Source organism: Sorex fumeus, unplaced genomic scaffold (assembly GCF_029834395.1).
Source record: "Sorex fumeus unplaced genomic scaffold, SorFum_2.1 ptg000063l, whole genome shotgun sequence".
Taxonomy (NCBI): Eukaryota; Metazoa; Chordata; class Mammalia; order Eulipotyphla; family Soricidae; genus Sorex; species Sorex fumeus.
This window is the reverse complement of record NW_026606120.1, coordinates 21,889,981-21,909,457: the sequence shown is the minus strand read 5'-3', so window position 1 is coordinate 21,909,457 and position 19,477 is coordinate 21,889,981. Positions and strand designations below refer to the sequence as shown.

Below are 19,477 nucleotides of genomic sequence, written 5' to 3'. Positions count from 1 at the left end.
ATTTATTTTCAAAGGGCTGTGGGGGAGGAGAGCACATCTGCAGTGCTCAGGGCTTATCCCTGGCACAACTAGCAGTATCATATGTAGTGTCCCAGACTGAACTAGGGGTCACAACGTACAAAGCAAGTGTCTTAACCCTCCATTACTATCTCTCCAGCTCAAAGACTTTCCTGATCCTCTTTTGACCTTTCAGTTACAACCAGTGGTGCTCAGAGGACCCCATTGCGTCCAGGAGCAAACCCTGACCTCCCCCATGCAAGGCATGTATTTTCAGCCATCTCCTTGGCCCATAAAGTTTTAAATATCAGTCTGACAGAAGGTAACATAAACCTGACTGAAGCTGTGCAAAACCAGTGGTCACATGCCAGGTAGAAAAGCATCAGCATCCAGAAAGTAAAAAGGTCTCCGATAAAATCTGTAAGAAAATGAGAAATGATGGACAGAAATGGTCAAAGAATGTTATGTTCTGAGTCATAACAGGATTATGATTGTCAATGAGTGGGAAGTTACTCGACCTCATGAATAGCTCACAGCACAGAAAATAAAGTATTTCTATTAAATTAGCAAAATTTAAAAGAGTATTTATGGGCTACGGTGTGGTTATTCCTTGAAACATTTTTAATTGGTTCAGTCATTCAATAGAGTATTATGACTATATTTAGCAATAACAATGTAAACATTCTAATCAATATTTAGTCCATAACAATAACAATGAAAACACTCTAAAAACTCATCAAAAATGGTCCAGGTGAGCTTGAGGCTGTGCACATTTACTGTTGAGGGCAGCATTGTTTGCAATGGGCGGAAGGTGGAGGAAAAAAATACATAAATGGTCACCACCAGTCCTGTAACAATATTGCTCCTATTATCCCACCACCTAGAACAAAACGAGTTCAAGGGCATCTCTTAACAGTCTATTTGTTTATGCCCAATGAAGGCAGTGTAAGGCTCTATGTGTTACAGGACAATACTTGCCAAGCTTACACCATGTCTGAGACCTTCAAAGTGCTCTATCCAAGATGGAAATATCCGTGAAGCTTACACCGTGTCTGGGACCTCCAACGTGCTCTGTTTTTTATACACGCACCCCACCCACACCGCCCCACTCCCGGCAGAGGGGAGCGGGGTCGGGGCACACAGAGCTGCGCAGGGGTCACTCCTGGAGTATCACATGGGATGCCAAGAATCTAACCTCCCATCGATCACATCGGGTGGTTGAGCCCTTTGCTCGCTGAACTTTCTCTCCAGCCCCTCACAGCTCTTTGTAAGGTCTCCTTAGGGGACTGAATTCCTGCAGAAGACTATGCTCAAGCGGACCAGAGGGACAGCACGGCAGGCAGGGCGTCTGTCTCGCACGCGGTCACCTGGGGTCGACCCCTCTGATTCCCCCGTATCCTCCCAGGAGTGACCCCTGAGTTGCACCTGTTGTGACCCGCCTCCATCAAACAAAAAGCCGCGCCCGCGATGACACCGTAAGGACTCGTCGAGGCATCAGCGCCGCCGCGGGCCCGACTCCCGGCGCCTTTCCCACGCAGCTTCCGGCTCCCCGTGCGCAGGCGCCGGAGGGGGGAGGGGGGCGTCCCTTGCAGGGTGGCCCCGCCCGCGTGACGTCACTAGTCCGCGCCGCTCCGGTTTGACGTGCGTGCGGGCGCCTCAGGAAGGAAGCCCCAGCGGCTGACCATGGCGGCCACCGCCGAGCAGTGGGTGCTGGTGGAGATGGTCCAGGCGCTCTACGAGGTGAGGCGGCCCCGGGGAGGCCGGCTCTGGGCGACCCTCGGAGAAGGACGGGAGGGCAGGGCCCGAGCGCCGGGGCTCAGCCTGGCGACGCCCCTGCCAACCCCGAGTCCGCGGCGGGTCTCGGCGCTGGGCGGCGGGCGCGGGAACGAGCGTGTGGGAGACGGCGCCGGAGCGGGGGCAGGTGCGGGGGTCGCGGGGCGCGGGGCGCGGGTAGAAGCGCCGGGGCGGGGGGCGCGGGCCAGAGCGCCGGGGCCGGGGCCGGGCCGCGGCGTGAAGGCAACTCTGCGGCCCCGCCGCCCGCGCCCGCCCGCCCGCCACCCTGGGGTGACCCATCAGAGGCGGGGCCGCGAGGTGGGGTGCTCGGGCGCGTGTTCCGGGGCGCCCACCTGCCCCGGGGGCGGGGGTCCCGGACGCCGTCCCCGCGACCGGGGTCCGAGTGCGCACTGGCTTCCCGAGAGGAGGCGGCGGCGAGGGGGCGCGGGCGCCCGGGGCGGACGGACTTTTCCTTAGAGAACTTGCGTCCTTTCAAAGTGAATTATTTCTTTTGACAATTGAAAATTTAATAAAAAAAAAAAAAAAGAATCCCGGAGCTTCCTTGTTGAGGGACCGTAGCGCCGCCGGCGACCCTGCGAGGCGGACCCGAGTCTCCGAGAAGCAGCTGAGAGCAACTGGGCCACGGAACGCGCAGCGGGTTTTTTTTTTTTTTTTGGTTTGTTTTTTTCCCGAAGGGAAGTGTTTTGCGTGGATGATTTCATAGGGTGCGTTTGCTCGCCGGCTTCACGGATCCTGAGGTTGGCCGTGAGTACGAAAGGAAACCCTAGTAGATGCAACAGTTTCTACTTTATCTCCAGGGGGAAATGGCTTGTTACTTTTGCACGTTCTTCAGTTAGACTCTGAAATTTTCTTGGGGCGATTTCTTTGGGGAGTGGGGTGTGCAGCTGGTGATGTGAATAAGATGTTTTGTCAGCTAGATTCATTTGTTGGGGGGAAAGTGGTTAGTTAGACCAGGATCCTTATTTTTTTATTTTTAAATGAATTGTTTCAGGGGTTAGCAAGTGTGAAAGAGCTTCTTAGGGGCCAGGGAAATGGTACCGGGTTAGGGTGCATGGTGGATCCCAGCATTTTGGGGTCCCATCAGCAACCCCGGTGTAGTAGAAGGGGCGAGGACAGACACTCATTTTTCTTCAGTTACTTGTGCTTGATCTTTGAAATTCACGTGCAAATTTGTCAGCAGATTTCTAGCCCCTCGTTCTGGATAGATTTTTCAGACTCTGGTGAATCATCACTGTAGTGTGTGAAAATGATTTGGGTTTATGTGTCTAAATAGCCCTTTGAATGGTTTTCTGATAAGCTATTAGTGTGTCTAGTTAAAAAAAAAAACACATAAGCCAGCGTGGTCTTTATCTGGAAGCATATTCTTAGGAAACCTGTAGTGGATAATGTCATTGAGGGGTCTGTCTATATGCCTGTTGACAGGGAAACACAAAGTGCTTTGGGGAGCTGGGAGAAAAGACACTATTCCTCTGAGCACTTTTCCTCTCTCATATTCCAAAATGGATTTAAAGGGGCTTATCAGATATGTATGCAGAGTATACAGTAGAACGTTCAAAATTCTTTTAAGAATTGTGGAAGCTGGTGCTGGAGCCATAGGGATTTTATCAGGGTTTTATCCTGGCACCGCTAATGGTTCCCCAAGTCCTGCCAGAAGTAAACCCTGGAGTACCAACAGGTTGTGGCCGCATAACCAAAGGTGGGAAATTGCGGAAGCTTGGAACAAAGCTCAGTGGGACATGCTCTGCATGTGGGGTTTTTGGCTTTGACCCCAGCCACCCTGTTGTCCCTCTGAGCTCTGCCTGGAGCCTCTCCTGAGCACTGCCAGGTATAACCTAAAAATACAATTTGCAGAATAACTGTAGAGACTCATTTCTGAATTACGCATTTATAATAAATGCTAGTGGTTGATGACTTGGAAAACTGAAATGTTTATTGCAGTTATTTTCTGCTGATAAAAATTGAGTTACTTGGACTTGCTTTTCAATTCCAGGTACTCCCTTGAACAGGTGTCTAACTTGCTTGTCTGTTTGAGAAGCCTGTGTTCTCTCTTGAACACATACCCTCTTTTCCCCACCACCTACATATTTGTAAATAAGTTTCATTAATTCAATAAAAATATCTTGTATCACTTTTAAAAATTACTTGAAAGATCTGATAGTTGATATTATTTGAAATATAATAATTCTGTCCTCCCGTTGATCGTCGATTTGCTCGAGCGGGCCCAGTAACGTCTCCATTGGAGACTTTGTTGTTACTGTGTCTGGCATATCGAATACTCTCGGTAGCTTGCCGGGCTCTCCGAGAGGGGCGGAGGAATCGAACTCGGGTCGGCCATGTTGGCCGCTTTTAAGGCGAACGCCCTACCCGCTGTGCTATTGCTCCAGTCCCCAAAAATTTTTCGTTAAATTGCATTTTTTTAAAGTTGCTGTGATAAGTTCTTCCTGTGTAGGAAAAGTTGCTTTGTTAGAAATTATAGGAACTTTGAAATTAAATTTTCAGAATAAGGCTAGAGATTATATAAGGCAGTATTATAGATGCATTATATTTAATGTACAGTCACTGTCACTGTCCTCCCATTGTTCATCCGTTTTCTCGAGCGGCCCAGTAACGTCTCCATTGTGAGACTTTGTTGTTACTGTGTTTGGCATATCGAATACGTCACGGGGACCTTGCCAGGCTCTGCCGTGCGGGCGAGATACTCTCGATAGTTTGCCGGGCTCTCCAGGAGGGGCGGAGGAATCGAACTCTGGTCAGCCATGTTGGCTGCGTGCAAGGCAAACGCCCTACCCGCTGTGCTATCGCTCCAGCCCATTTAATGTACAGATTTCAGAAATGTTAATTTCTCTTTTGTTTGTTTTTGTCTCTTAGGCTCCTGCTTACCATCTAATTTTGGAAGGAATTCTAATACTCTGGATAATAAGGCTTCTTTTTTCTAAAACTTACAAATTACAAGAACGATCTGACCTTACCCCCAAGGTAGGAAATAAAATTTGTTATGATTTGGTATATAATTGTACATCTCTCCCAAAAGAACTTTTTGGAAGAATTTTTGTGTTCAGCAGTATAAAACGATTTGTGTAAGGTAGGGAAATGAAGGGGAATGAAATATCAAAGTAAGCAAAATACAAGGAAGCCAGAGATGAGCACCCAAGGGAGTACTTTGCTAAGGGTTAACGGTCTTGTGGAGAGAGGGTAAAAGGAAACGTGAACAGCTGCTGGCTTTCTGGTACACATTTGGGTAATGACAGATGCTCAGGAAAATCACCAGCATTTCTGAAAACTTTGCTCAAGTTTTTTTCTATGCTTTTTATTTATGGATTTGGGGTGGTGTAAGGGTAGAGAGGGGGTCATACAGGGGTTGCGGCACATGCCTTGCATATGTCCAACCCCAGTTCAGTCATCAGCACTACGTGGCAGATAAGTTTCAGAAAACTGAATAAAGTGGAGTAAAGGAATATCGTTACAGGATTTCTTACAGCCTTTAATATGTCATAGATTATCTTAAAGGAAACCTTAAACTTGATTAGAGATCTCTTCCTTCCCCTATTTAAAAAAAAAAGTGCTGTGAGAAACTTTCAGTATCACTGAAGTAAAACTGGACCATCCAAAAGAGAGAAGTTCACCTTAGTATGATTCTTAGAAACTCCTTATGAGTGATTCTGTGACCCTGAAATTTCCAGCTTGAATTGATCATTCTTTTTTTTTTTTTTAACTTTTTGGGTCACACCTGGCGATGCACAGGGGCTACTCCTGGCTTTGCACTCTGCACTCAGAAATTACTCCTGATTACTCCTGGTGGTGCTTGGGGGAACCATATGGGATGCTGGGAATCGAGCCCGGGTTGGCCGCGTGCAAGGCAAACGCCCTACCCCTGTACTATCGCTCCAGCCCCATTCCTAATATTCTTTTTTTTTTCCATTCCTAATACTCTTAAGATTTAGTTTAAACATACTAATCCATAAAAGCACATCAACTAAACATAATTTAAGAATAATAATCCTCCAGAAGCAAAACTTAACTAGAACAAGAATCTAGATAATTATTGCCTTTTATCCCCCAAAAAAATCCATGGAAATTTTCTAAAACTGTTCTTTTAAAAAAACCTGAGAAACCTAAAGTACTTCAGGCTTCTCTGGACTGCTGATGCCGCACAGGCAGTCAATAGATGTACATGTATTGATTGATTCAGTCAACATTTCGAAGTTGCCTGAGCATCAGGTGAATGTGCCTTTGTCCTGCTCTGGCGTTACCTGTGGGGAAGAATATGCACAGAAGCATTGAACAGGTTTTTAGAGCTGTGGAGAGCAGGCTTATGTGTAAGCCCGGAATTGGTATGGTGCTCATGTTTGTCTCATCCTGCACACCCTCGCTGCATTTTCAAGCCAAGAAGGTAAAGGAAACTCAAAATAGTCAAATACTTGTAATGAAGTATCAGGTAAAAGAAAGAGAGCATGTATGGAAACTCTCTGGAGGAAGTAACAGAACCATCAGATGGCGCTCCGTTATCTGGTTTTATGATTGGACTGAAGAAGGAGGGTGTGGGCTTTCTGATACCTGAAAGTAGACATGAGCCCACTTTCCCACAGCCACACTTCTCCTCTCTGCCTTGGAGACGTTTCTTTGGTTTTTGCCATCACTGGCAGGTGACTTCCAGTGCCCCACAAGGCTCCATTTGAAGAGCCCTTAAACCGTGATAGGAAGAGATGAGCTGCCAGGTGCCTGGAACCCCAACAGTGAGGCTGTTTCCTTTCTGCCAGGCAGCCCAACCTGGATCCCTAACAGACACCCACTGTGGAGGTTCCTCTCAGTAAACTGCCCAGAGACTGCAGGGGGCGGGGGCTCAGTTCGTGACTCGCATGCTGCTGTATTGCTGACTCCTCGTCTCCTGTAGGAAAAGGAAGAATTAATTGAAGAGTGGCAGCCGGAACCTCTCGTTGTACCTGTCTCCAAAGACCATCCTGCCCTCAACTACAATATCGTTTCCGGGTAAATTGGCTTTGTTCCCTGAAGGACTTGGGTTTGCTCTCATGGGATAGGTAAATTTGTCAAAGTATAAAGTAGTTTGTGTGGTTTGCTTTTTTTGTTTTGAGGGGGAAGGGGGACAGAGGAATCAGCAACTGTTTGGGACACATGTGGCAGTGCTCACTGGCTAGTCTTGGCTCTGCTTGGGAGTAATAATGCCTGGCAGTGCTCAGGGGATAGCAGTCCCAGCAAGGCCAGTGCCTTACATGCTGTGCTGTCTGCAGCCCCTTTTTTTAAAACTTGTAAATCTCTGGAGATCAGAAATGAACAGCTTTAGTTTCTGATATAAAACTTTCTTGTTGTGGACTTTTTATTCTCATACTTGGACTCTAGGCTTTGTCCCTTGCTTTATCCCCAACCCCCCAAAAATATTGTTTTTGATTTATACTCATGATATTAAATGTTACCATGACACATCAGCAATGAAAAGCAGCCAGAAGGTCATGCAGCTGTGATGGTGCCTGCCTCACCTAGCAGGTTTGATGAAACTAAAATGTATTTTAAAGTGTACGGAAAATAGCAAGACATATACTTACCTACTATCCAAATTTAATGATGTGACAATTTTGTTTTAATTTTTTTGTTTTGGGGGTCTCATCCAGCAGTGCCTCGGGGCTTACTCCTGATCCTGCGCTCAAGGATCACTCCTGATGGGCCTTAGGGAACATAGTGTGGTGGCGGGAATCAAACCCGGGTCAGCCATGTGCAAGGCAAGTGCCGACCACTGTACTATCACTCCAGTCAGACACTAAAATTTTCTGTCTTCTCTTTACTTCCAGTTTACATTTTTGTGCTCTATTTACATAACCATATCCCCTTTATATTGATTTATCATTAGTTTAGAAGAAACCTGCCTTAAAATAAAAACTGTCACTGTCCTCCCGTTCTTCATCGATTTGCTCGAGCGGGCCCAGTAACGTCTCCATTGGAGACTTTGTTGTTACTGTGTTTGGCATATCGAAATACGTCACGGGTAGCTTGCCAGGCTCTGCCGTGCGGGCGAGATACTCTCAGTTGCTTGCCAGGCTCTCCGAGAGGGGCAGAGGAATCGAACTTGGGTCGGCCATGTTGGCTGCGTGCAAGGCAAACGCCCTACCGCTGTGCTATCGCTCCAGCCCTAAAAGCAAAGTAGCATAAAGATAGGTAGAAAAAACCTTTCCCAGTTTTTTCCCATGCAGGATAACCACTGTCTTAAACTTGGTGACAGTTTTTGCTTATGCTTATACTTTTGCCACATAATGACTGTCACCAAAAACATTTAATACTTTGTTTTAAAATGTCCTGTAATCACCTAGAATCACTTTCTAGGTGAGCAAAGATTACCAGCCATTAATCTTCTTGGAGGCCAGAGGTACAGTACAGCATAGGGTGCTTGCCTCGCACGCGGCTGCCCCTCCTCCCCCCACCTGCCTTTCATCCTCCAAGCTAGGCGCAGCTTTCCCGTTCTCCCTTCTCCCTCACAGTGCCCAGGACTTCAGGTATCCTTACATTATTTAGGGTTAGGTTCCTAGGACTGCCTTAACACATTACTGAAACAAGTCGGTGATCGCGTTGTTGTTTTTTTATCCCCTTTCATTTTCCCTGAAGGAAGTCTTTTCATCCAGTCATCCATTGCTTGCTGCTACTGCCCATGCTCATTCTTCCAAGAATGCACATTTCCATTCAGAATGTTCATGTGTGTTACTCCACCACTCTGGTGGTTTTTAGCCTCCAGTCCGTGGATTGGTGCTATTTCACTGGTGCAAAACATTTGGAAACCGCTCATCTATTGGATTCATTTTCTTTTTTTTACTTCCTGTGACCTTTGTCATCCTGCTCTAGTCCTGACTGGTTGCAGCTTTGAACTGCTGCTGGGTTGGCCCTGGAATGTTCTGTTACATTCCAGGAATTTGTTCAGGAATTTCTCGTGTCTCCTCATTGTTTGCTGTTTATTCCTTACGTTCCTATACGCCGAGAACAGTCTCTGGAAGCTATCAGAATGATATACATCTTCAGATTGTTTTCATTCTTAGCTAAAGTGATTCATCTCTTAAATACTTTGAGTGGTGAACCTTTGCATTTATTATTTAAACATTTGCAGAACATTGCAACCCTATCCATCAGCATATAAATAGCAGAATTTGCAGGGAAAACTTGATGTTTTGTTGCTCTTGATAACTTTAGAGTTACTTTTCAGTTGTATATTTTTTTAACATTTGATTGTGAGTTGATAGAAAAGTGAATTTAGTTAACCCATAGTTTATTTCCCCATTAAATCAAACTTTATGGAGATGTAGTTCAAACACTGTCAAATTTTCTCCTTCTAAAGTATAAATTAACTGGGGATTAGTTAATTTGCAGAGTTGTGCCACCATACCACCTTCTGACTTCAGGATATGTTCTCCAACACACAAACTTAAGTTCATGTGCACTAGCAGTCATTCCTCATTCCCCCTCTCCCCAGCCTCTGCTGACCACTAGTCTACTTTCTGTATGAATTTGCCTGTTAGGTTCGTTTCCTAATAAAGCAGTCATGTTATATGGAGTGGCCTTTAGTGACTCACTCTTTGACTGAACACAGTATTTTCCCTTTTTTGTTTTTTGTTTGTGAGTTTTTGGACCATACACTGGCAGTGCTCAGCGCTTACTATTGGCTCTGAGCTGAGTTCACTCCTGGTGGGTTCAGGACCATATGGGATGCTGGGGATTTAACCCGAAACCATTGTAGTCAAGGCAAATGCTATATCTTTGCCCCTAGCAATTTTACTCCCTTTGACTGATTTTACTCAACAATTATTTTCAAGTACTTATAGCAATTATAAGTACTTCACTTTTTAAAATACTTTGTATTTGATTTAATTTTCATTGAAGTGACATCAGTTTATGAGTTAAATGTTTATATGTTTTAGAGATGAAGTGTTAACTATAGTATCTCAGCCCCTCTGAGGCACCAATACCACTCCACCACAATACATTACTGAACCCTCAAACTTTTCTTTTTCTTTTTCTTAATGAAATCACCATGAGATACAGTTAAAACAGTGTTCATGGTTGGGTTTCAGTCATACAGCATTCCAACATCCATCCCTCATGCCTTCACCAGTATACATTTCGTACCACCAATGTTCCCAGTTTCCCTCTCCTCACCCTCCCCTCAGTCCCCTCTGCCCCCTGCCTGTCTCTATGGCAGGCGCTCGCTCACGCTCTCTCTCTCTCCTGCCCCTTCCCTTCTTCTCTTTTTTCCTCCCTCCCCCTCCCGTCTTTGGGCATAATGGTTGTCATACAGGTACTGAGACATTATCATGTTTGTTCCTTTACCTATTTTTGGCATGCCGTTCTTATCCAGAGTGATCATTTCCAACTATCTTTGTCTTGGTAGTCCCTTCCTTAGCCCAACTGCCTTCTCCCCTAGCACTTGAGGCAGGCTTCCAACCATGGGCCAATCTGTCTTGCCCTTATTTCCTCGGTCCTTGGGTATTTGTCTCATACCATGTTTTTGTGTCTATCCTCCTGACTCATTCCAGAAGCTGTCCCCAACACCACACAGATTGGCTCCAGCCCCCTCTTTTTGTGGCCAGGTTTCACCCTCTTTTCTTTCTTTTTTTTTAATAGCTTTTTAAAATTGAATTACCATGAATTACAAAGTTACAAAGATACTTAATTGAGTTTCAGTCATATATTGTTCCAACACCAATCCCTTCACCAGTGCCCACTACCCTCCACCAATGTCCCCAGCTTCCCCTTACACTCCCACCCCCCAAGCTTGCCTCTGTGGCAGGCACTTTTTCCCTCCCTCATTGTCCTAGTGTTCCTTCCCTAATTTATCCCAATCCCTGCCCCAGTGTCAGTCTTCCTACTGGGGACCAGGTATGCTGCTCTTCCTTTCTATTGGGCATTGATATTCCCTTGCAAGATTTCCTTATAACCCACAGATGAGATAGTTCTGAGTCTGTATCTCTCCTTCTGACTGATTTTACTCAACATGATATTCTCTGGCTCCATCAAACTTTCAGCGTGACTTTGTCTTTTCTTATGATTGAGTAGTATTCCATTGTGTCTTTATCATCACCAGTCATCAGCCTCCTTACTTTTCAACTGCTCCCTTGTACCCAGCCTGTGCGCCTAGCCTGCTGTCACCTTTGTTCTGTGGCCAGGATCTAACAGTTTATTTTTGCTGGATATTATCTCTTTCCTTGCTTGCTTTTTATAACACATATGAGTGAGTTTATCCAGATGTCATTCTCCTTCACCTAATGAACATAAGGACACACATACCGTTGCAAACTAGAGCTTCTGTGTTCTTGGGATAGATAAGTAGCAATCAAACTCTGGCATCATATGGCACTTCTCTTTTTAATTCTTTGAGAGATCATCATACAGTTTTGCATAGGTTCCCATCAAAGGTGAAATGAATGAGAGTTTCTTTCACCTTTTTGATATAGGCCATTCTCACTGGTGTGTGGTACTCATTTGTCATTTTGATTTGCATGTGCATTTCCCTGATAATCTATGTTTTTTCACTGTGCCATTTGCCATCTGTATATCTTCTATGGAGAAGTTTATGTTTAGCTCTTCACATTTTTTTGGATGGGGATATTTGGGGTTTTTTGTTCTTAGGTAAAGGCCCTCCCGTTGATCGTCGATTTGCTCGAGCGGGCCCAGTAACGTCTCCATTGGAGACTTTGTTGTTACTGTGTTTGGCATATCGAATACTCTCGGTAGCTTGCCGGGCTCTCCGAGAGGGGCGGAGGAATCGAACTCGGGTCGGCCATGTTGGCCGCTTGTAAGGCGAACACCCTACCGCTGAGATAGGTAGATATTTATATCTATTTATATATGTTAGCCCTTGATCAGGTTGATTGTATGAAACTGTTTTCTCCATTCCGTAAAATGTCATTTTGTTTTAGTGATATTTGTTTTTCTGTGCAAAGCTTTTTTTTTCTTCCCCTAAATGCATTCCCATTTTTATAATGTTACTGTTTTCTATGTCTTTGGAATCTGTTCCCAAGATCACTAAAACTAATATCACAGTGTGTTTTGCCTTTAATATATTTTATGGATTCAGGTCTATCATCCATTTTGAGCCAACTCTTTGTGCATGGTCTGAGGTGGTTATCTTATTTCATTCCTTTGCTTGTGGCTTTCCAGATTTCCCAGCACCATTTGTTGGAAGACTTCTTTCCCCCTCCCTTCCTCCTTCCCTTCTTTTTGTTCCCTCAAGTGGGTATTTGCATTCCCGGGATCAGTGAATCAGCACATTCAAGGCAAACACCTTCACCCCTGTATTGTCTCTCCAGCCCCAAGATTTTGGTTTCTTTCCTTCAAGTCCTCTGAGGATTCAATTGTGGGGAAGTCTTCCTAAGTCAGTTTTATTTGCTTCTCTGAGGAAACCTCAAGGGTCATGTGCTCTAGGAATTCTGTGCTAAGTGCCCAGCGTTACTTGGTGCTGTTAGCCTTCTTGGGCCTACTGTGTGTCTTCCCTTATTTTGGGGAAATTGTCCTTCCTGCCCTGGAAAAAAAACAGGTTCCTCCGGCCCTCTTTCCGTGTCTTGGCCCCTCACTGTCCGTGGCAGGGCTCTGGGTTGTTCTGTGTAGTCTGGTCGGTATGCAGGCCGCAGCTCCATCACAAGCAGCAGCCCTCAGGATGCCCTCAGCTACGCGGTGTTTGGTGTCTTGCCTCTTTGTGAGTTGCCAACACTTTCACAGCAGGGAGGTGTGGGCCCTTAATCACAGCTCAAAAGGTAGAAAGTAAAGGACAAGATGCATTCAGAACCACAGTGGGTAAAGAGGAGAGAGCGATACTGGGTTTCAGAGAAGAGCCCCGAAGCTGTACGACTGGAGGGAGGAAGCCAGAGGGCACCTCTTCTCACCCGGGGTGAGTATGAAGCCATTTTCCCTGAGAGGAGGGAGTCTTTCTTTCCCTGCTCACTTGGTGGCAGCTGACACTGGCTCATCGGCCACCCAGCTTCTCACCGATCTTCTTGCCTTTTCTATGAATGAATCTGCTTTTGTGAATTTTCTGCAAGTGGGGTTTGGTTTAGTTTGTTTTGGGGGGCATACCTGGCAATACTCGGGGTCTACTCCCAAATCTGCACTCAGGGATCACTTCTGGTGGTGCTCAGGGTACCATGTGGGTTGCTGGGGATGGAACTCTGCATGCAAGGCAGTGACTTACTCACCGTGCTGTCACTCAGCTTACAAGTAGTCATTCTTTTCATCCCCTGGCTTCTCAGCATCCTTGGTTACTGTTCTTAGAGGAAACCAGTTGTTTTCTAAGACCAGTGTCAGCAGTTTCCTTGATTCTTTTCTGCCTCCAGTGCGTTTATGGAGCAGCCAGGCAGGACACGTTGCTGTCACGTGGTGCTAGTTTATCACCAGAATCTTTCCATGCTGCTGTCCTTCCTCTTACCCTGTGCCATGCCTCCTGGTGTTTGCTGCTCCACTCGATCCATTAGCCGAAATCACTCTATCACTGTTCTCCCGTTGTTCATTGATTTGCTTGAGCAGGTCCAGTAAGATTGTGAGACTTGTTACTGTGTTTGGCATATCAAATACGTCACGGGTAGCTTGCCAGGCTTTGCCGTGCAGGCGAGATACTCTTGGTAGCTTGCCAGGCAGGCTCTCCGAGACGGGCAAAGGAATTGAACTCAGGTCAGCCATGTTGGCTGCATGCAAGGCAAACGCCCTACCCGCTGTGCTATCGCTCTAGCCCGAATAGGCGTGCTTATGCCCCAGATAAGGCATTTGCCTTGCATGCTGCCATTCTTGGTCCTGAGTACCTGGGCCTGGGCCTGAAAGACAAAAATTTGATGGCTGTAACTGAGAAATTGATCTCAGCACCCAGCATCTGTCAGTAGCTCAGGAGTGTTTTAGAGCATGCCTGCAGGAAGAGCTCTGCGGTTCCTGGTCCTTTGTGCCTGCCCTTCCTCGAGTGATACAACATTCCTGTATCCACCCTAGGTCAGCAACACCATCGATTCCTGTACCCACTTCCTGTTGATAACTTTTGACAAGGAAAGATGGCAACTTGCTCTGCCTCTGCTCTTGATTTTGTAAAATTTCCGCTCCTTTCGTCTTGCTCCAAACTCACCCCACTCGGCACCCCAGCCCAGGTACTTGATTTAGCTACTTCATTTTTAAGCAGTTTTTCAAAACCAAAGCAAAGGTCTGCCATTTATCCATCTTTAAATTCTAGCTCATATTACCTTTTTATTTCAGCAGGTCACGGTAACCTATTAAGACTAAAATTAATGGCCAACTATCTAGTTATCATATACTGCTGTGTAATTTTTACTTTTTCTTTAATTTTATTATAGGCACTGTGGATCACAGTAGTTAATGCTAGCATTTCATGCATAACAGTCTCTCCTCAGACCCTCACCTGTCTTCCTCCCACACCCTCACCTGCCGTCCCCCATACCCTCACTTACTATCCCATGGGCCCACCAATCCTAGTTCCCTTCACTGTGGTAAACTTCCTACTGAAGACCAGTTCTCAGTTTTTTTTGCCTGTCGGGTATTTGTTACTCCCCTATTTTGATTATGTCTCACGTATTTTTATATTCATCCATGTAGCAGCAAATTTCACAATTTTAGTTTTGTCTTATAGCTGAGTATGATACATATACATATTCTATTGTGTATATGTATCGTGTATACATGTACAGCCACCGGGGTTTTTGTTTGTTTGTTTTTTATCTAGTCATCTGTTTTTAGACACTGGATTTTTTTCCAGATTTTTGTCTGTTTTGAACAGTGATGCAATGAGCATAGGACTGTCTTTTTGGAATAGATTTTTGATGTCAGGAAATGGAATTGCGGGGTCATATGAAAGTTTGATTCTTCATGTTTTGAGGAGTGTCCACATTGTTTTCCACAAAGACTGGACCAATCAACATTCCCACTGACAGTGAATGAGGGTTCCTTTCTCCCGTATCTACACTAGCACTGATGGTTTTGTTCTTTGTGGTGTGCCAGTCTCAGTGGTGTGAGGTGGTAGCTCATCTCTGTTTCAATGTGCATTTCCCTAATGACAACTAATACAGAATGTTTTTTGGTATATCTCTTGGCCATCTGCATGTCTTCTTTGAGAAAGTTTCTGTTCATCCTCCCATTTTTTGAGAGGATTCGTTGTTTTTCTCGTATAAAGTTCTACCAATATTTTTAAGTATCTTTAATATTAACCCTCTGATGCATGTTGGGCCAAAATCCACTCCCACTGTGTGAAGTTTCTTTTTGCTCTGGTCTTCATTTCTTTTGTGGTACAGAAGCTTCTTAGTTTAATGTAGTCCCCTTTGTTTATTTCTGCTTGGCCACTGGCTTTGATCATTGAAGATAGCTCTTATTTCACTGTCTTGGAGTGTTCAGCTATATTTCCCTTGATATAATTTGTGGATTCAGGTCTGATATTGAGAGCTTCAATCTATTTTAATTTGACTTTTATGTCTGCATTCCATTATTTTGCATGTAACCAACCAGTTATCTCATCACCATTTGTTGAAGAGACTATTCCACTTCATACTATTTGTTTCGTTATTGAAGATTAACTATCCATATACCTGGGAATCTGTCTCTAGATGCTCAGTTCTGTTCATTGGTCTGAGGGTCTGTCCTTATTCCAGCACCACTGTAGCACTATTCTCCCATTGTTCATCGATTTGCTTGAGTGGGCACCAGTAACGTCTCCATTGTGAGACTTGTTACTGTTTTTGGCATATCAAATACACCGTGGGGAGCCGGCCAGGCTCTGCCTGGTGGGTGGGATACTCTTGGTAGCTTGCCGGGCTCTCCGAGAGAGAAGGAAGAATCAAACCCGGGTTGGCTGCGTGCAAGGCAAACGCCTTACCCACTGTGATTTTCTCAAGCACGATTTGAAATTTTTTAAAAATTTCTCTTTTTATTATTTTCATAGAAAAGTAATGAATATTGATTATGCAATCATGCCTATTGATTTTGCAGCCTGCCACTTTACTGTACAAGTGTATTTTTTTCTAGTGGCATTTTTAAGGTTTTTCTAGTGTAGTATCTCATCCTCTGCAAATAAAATTTAATACCTCTTTTTTGCCTAATTGCTATGGCAAGGACTTAAAGTACTATATTGAATTGTAGTGGTAACAGTGGGCAACCTCATCTTGTGCATGATCTTAGAGGGAAGGCTTTTGATTTTTGACCATTGAGTACTATGTTTGCTGTGGTAAAATGACTATTTTGAGGAAAGCTCCTTCAGTTCCCATTTTATTGGCTCTATATTGTGTTGGATCTTGTTGAAGGCTTTCTCTGCATCTACTGATATGATCATATGATTTTTAAAGTCTTTTCTTATATTGATGCTGTATATTCTGTTAATTGACTTGCATGTATTGAACCATCCTTTCATTCCCCAGATGAATCTTACATGGTCATTGTTGGATTCGCTTTGCTAGCATTTTGTGAGGATTTTTGCAACTATGTTTATGAGAGATATGGGTCTTTAACTTGACTTTTCTGTGATGTTTCTGTCTGCTTTTGGTATCAGGGTAATGTTTGTCTCATAGAAGCTATTTGGGGGGACTTGGAGGGACTCCTGGTCCTTCAAATTTCTGAGAGAGTCTGAAAAGGATTGAGGGTGGATCTTTAAAGATTTGGAAGAACTCACTCATGAATTCATCTGGACCTTGGTTTTTTTTTTTTGGTTTTGAGATTTTGTTTGTTACCATTTCAGTTTCCTCAATAGTAAGTAGTCTGTTCAGATAGATTATCCTATTTTGTGGCTTAAAGATTTTCAAAGTAATCCTTGATGATACTTTGAATTTCTGTAGTATCTGCTGTGATGTCTCCCCTTTTCTTTCTGATTTGATTTTTAGTTTCCATCTCATTAATTTCTAACTTTTATTATTTCCTTCCTTCTGTTTGGTTTTGCTGGTATTTTTTAGTTGATAAGCTGTATAGTTAATTGTGTGACCCTTCCTTTCAACTGAACATACTTGATGACTTTAGTGGTGACGTATAACACTGTGTTGTGTTTCTGCTATAGACGTCCTGTTAACACTGCTTTTCCTGTGTTCTCTATGTTCTGGTGGCTTGTGTCTTCATTCTTGTTTCCAGGAATCCTGCAATTTCCTCTTGAACTTCTTTTTTGATTACTGGTTGTTTAGTAGTGGGTTGTTTTCCAAGTGTTTGAGATCTCTTTCCCTATTTCTCTGACTTCCATTTTCAAGTTTTCAAGTTCATTCATTTTCTGAGGGAATATTTGATAAAATTTCTGTCCTTTTGATTTTATGAAGGTGTGTTTTTTGACCCAACATGTGGTCTGTTTAGAAGAATGTCCCAAGGTGCACTGGAGAAAAATGTGTATTCAACATTTGGTGATAAAGAGCCAGTTTTTTCCCCTGTCATTCTTTAATCTGAGTTTCTGTTGAGTTTTAGCCTAGTTGATCTATCTAGAGGTGAAAAAAGCAGTGTTGACACCTCACTACTACTGTGTTACTGTCAGTATTTTCAGTCTTTTAGTTGTTTTAGGTATTTTGCTAGTCCTTCATTAGGTGCATAAATGTTTAGGAGTGTGAGTTCTTCCTGGTGAATATATCTCTGGATCATTAAGAAATTACCATCCCTGACACTCTTTAAAAAAAAAATACAAAATTTGTAAGTCTACAACTATACCTCATGGTGTTTCACTAATAAAAATTTAAAAATAAATTTAAAAAAGAGCGCCTGAAGTTTATGTTGTATGATATAAGTATGTCCACCAGCCTTTTTAAGAAGTTATTTGCTTGGAATATCATCTCCCATACTTGGAGCCTATGTTTGCCCCAATTGCTGAAGTGTGCACTCTTGTGTCTTTTCCTAGGCCTCCAAGTCACAATATTGTGGTGAATGGAAAAAAGTGTGTGAACTTTGCCTCATTTAATTTTCTTGGATTGTTGGATAACCCTAGGGTCAAGGTAAGTATCACATGTGTTGAAAAGATATATAGTGATAGGTGAATGGATTAAAAAGTTGTGGTAGCAGTACTCCTGCATTAAAGGAAAAAAAAAGAAAAAAATAGTTGTGGTATACACACCCAGTAACACTGGGCCACTGTAGGAAAAGGTGGAATCTTGCAGTTCACTGTTCCTTGGATGGAATTGCACAGCGTCATGTAAGCGAAATAAGTTAGAGAACAAATACCGAATGACCTCATATATCTCTGACATACAGGAAAAAAAACCAGAGGAATGATAGTATCAAACAATGGCAAACCCTTTTACAAAACTCAGAGCACTGAGCAGGGTGGAAGAGGTACTTTTAAGTCAGCTTAAAAGTACCGTAGAGACATTGGGGAGAGTCTTGGGCACTTTGGGTGGTGAGGTGTGGTAACAGTGTGCATAAGGATCATATTCCTTAACACTGGTAAACATGATCTCAGCTGTAACAGTTAAACAGTGGAAAAGAGACAGCTATAGACTCTTTGGCCTTTGTTCCTCTGACACAGGTGTCATCTGTGTTTCAGCACAGGGTGGTAACAGTCTCTTGTGGCTCAGTTTTGGGTGCCAGCCAGCGAGCTGTATGGATGATATTCTGAGATGTGTCAAGGAAATTGCACCAATCCCTGTGGGCCTAAGGGCATCTGCACATTTGTGAGCAAAGGCATGCCCGCACACACAGAAATACGTGTAAGGGCAGGAATTGAGTTTACCAGGGCTTAAGACTTGAACTAAAACTCTAAGATGATTTAAGTCTTTTGCACCTATAATTTACCATCTTTCCTGCCTTTCTTTATGTCCTCTTGTTTGAATGTCTTAATTCTAAAAAAGGGAAGTGAAGGAGATGGAGAGGAAGGAGCTGTGTGGGAGTAGTAAAGTCAGTTTCAAAGTCTTAAAGATGAATTTTAAAGACATCTTTTTTAAATTTCCACACAGGCAGCTGCTTTGGCATCTCTAAAGAAGTATGGCGTGGGGACGTGCGGACCTAGAGGATTCTATGGCACATTTGGTATGTTTCTAGCACCTTCTGTTCAGTCAGAATTTTAATTCTCTCGCTTCTCTCTGGAAAGGACACCCTTAACCAGCTGTGGTCTAACTGCTGGGTGATGCTTCTTAACCTGATTCCTCACATCTGTTCAGTTTGTGTGGGGGGTGAATTCATTAGCCTGGGGTTGTGTCAGCTGTGGCAGGGGGATCTCAGGGACCTGGGTGCCTTGTCCCCAAGAGTAAAGTCTGGGTTGCTGTGGCAGATGCAACCTGAGGAGACATGGTTGCCAGGCCCACGGTGCAGTGCTGCAGTGTTTGAGCTGCTGTGAGTCGCTCTGCCTGCAGGCTTGTGCCGGGCTCCATCTCCAGGTGGGGTCCTTGCCTACCTGGTCAGTATAGGAGGCTTAGAGCTGGAGTCGCTGGTCTTCCTGACCACACCCTGTTAGGAAACTTTGAGCTGGATGGACATAGGGAAGGCCGCTTAGGCGCTCTGGCTGGATGACCTCCTCGTGCTGGCCAGGAAGAAAGGCAGCTGTGCCAGGAGGGGCTTGAGAGGCTCTGCTTCTCTCTTTTCTGCAGTGAAGATGAAGCTTCGTTCTTTTGCGCGTGCCTTGCCCCAACCGGGCTGAATCAATACAGGAGGTTGCAGGCTCCTAAAACTCTACCTTAGAGCTGTGAAGGAAAGCTCTTGCTTTCGTGGGGTTTGTGAAGTGTATGTTAACTCTTTGCTTTCAGAAAGTCTATATGTGTCTTAA

At 44.3% G+C, this 19,477-nt stretch overlaps 1 protein-coding gene across 2 annotated transcripts in view; it reads left to right on the top strand.

The window, feature by feature from the left end:
* Nucleotides 1-1,635: 1,635 nt before the first annotated feature.
* The window catches only part of SPTLC1 (serine palmitoyltransferase long chain base subunit 1), a 58,738-nt gene continuing 40,896 nt past the window's right edge, over nucleotides 1,636-19,477 (top strand). For both annotated transcript variants that reach the window (XM_056126810.1, XM_056126809.1), the window contains exons 1-5: nucleotides 1,636-1,737; nucleotides 4,660-4,767; nucleotides 6,683-6,777; nucleotides 17,621-17,714; nucleotides 18,672-18,744. In XM_056126810.1, the coding sequence (XP_055982785.1) occupies nucleotides 1,681-1,737; nucleotides 4,660-4,767; nucleotides 6,683-6,777; nucleotides 17,621-17,714; nucleotides 18,672-18,744 (427 nt within the window). In that variant the 5' untranslated portion in view covers nucleotides 1,636-1,680. The remainder of the gene's footprint in view (nucleotides 1,738-4,659; nucleotides 4,768-6,682; nucleotides 6,778-17,620; nucleotides 17,715-18,671; nucleotides 18,745-19,477) is intronic.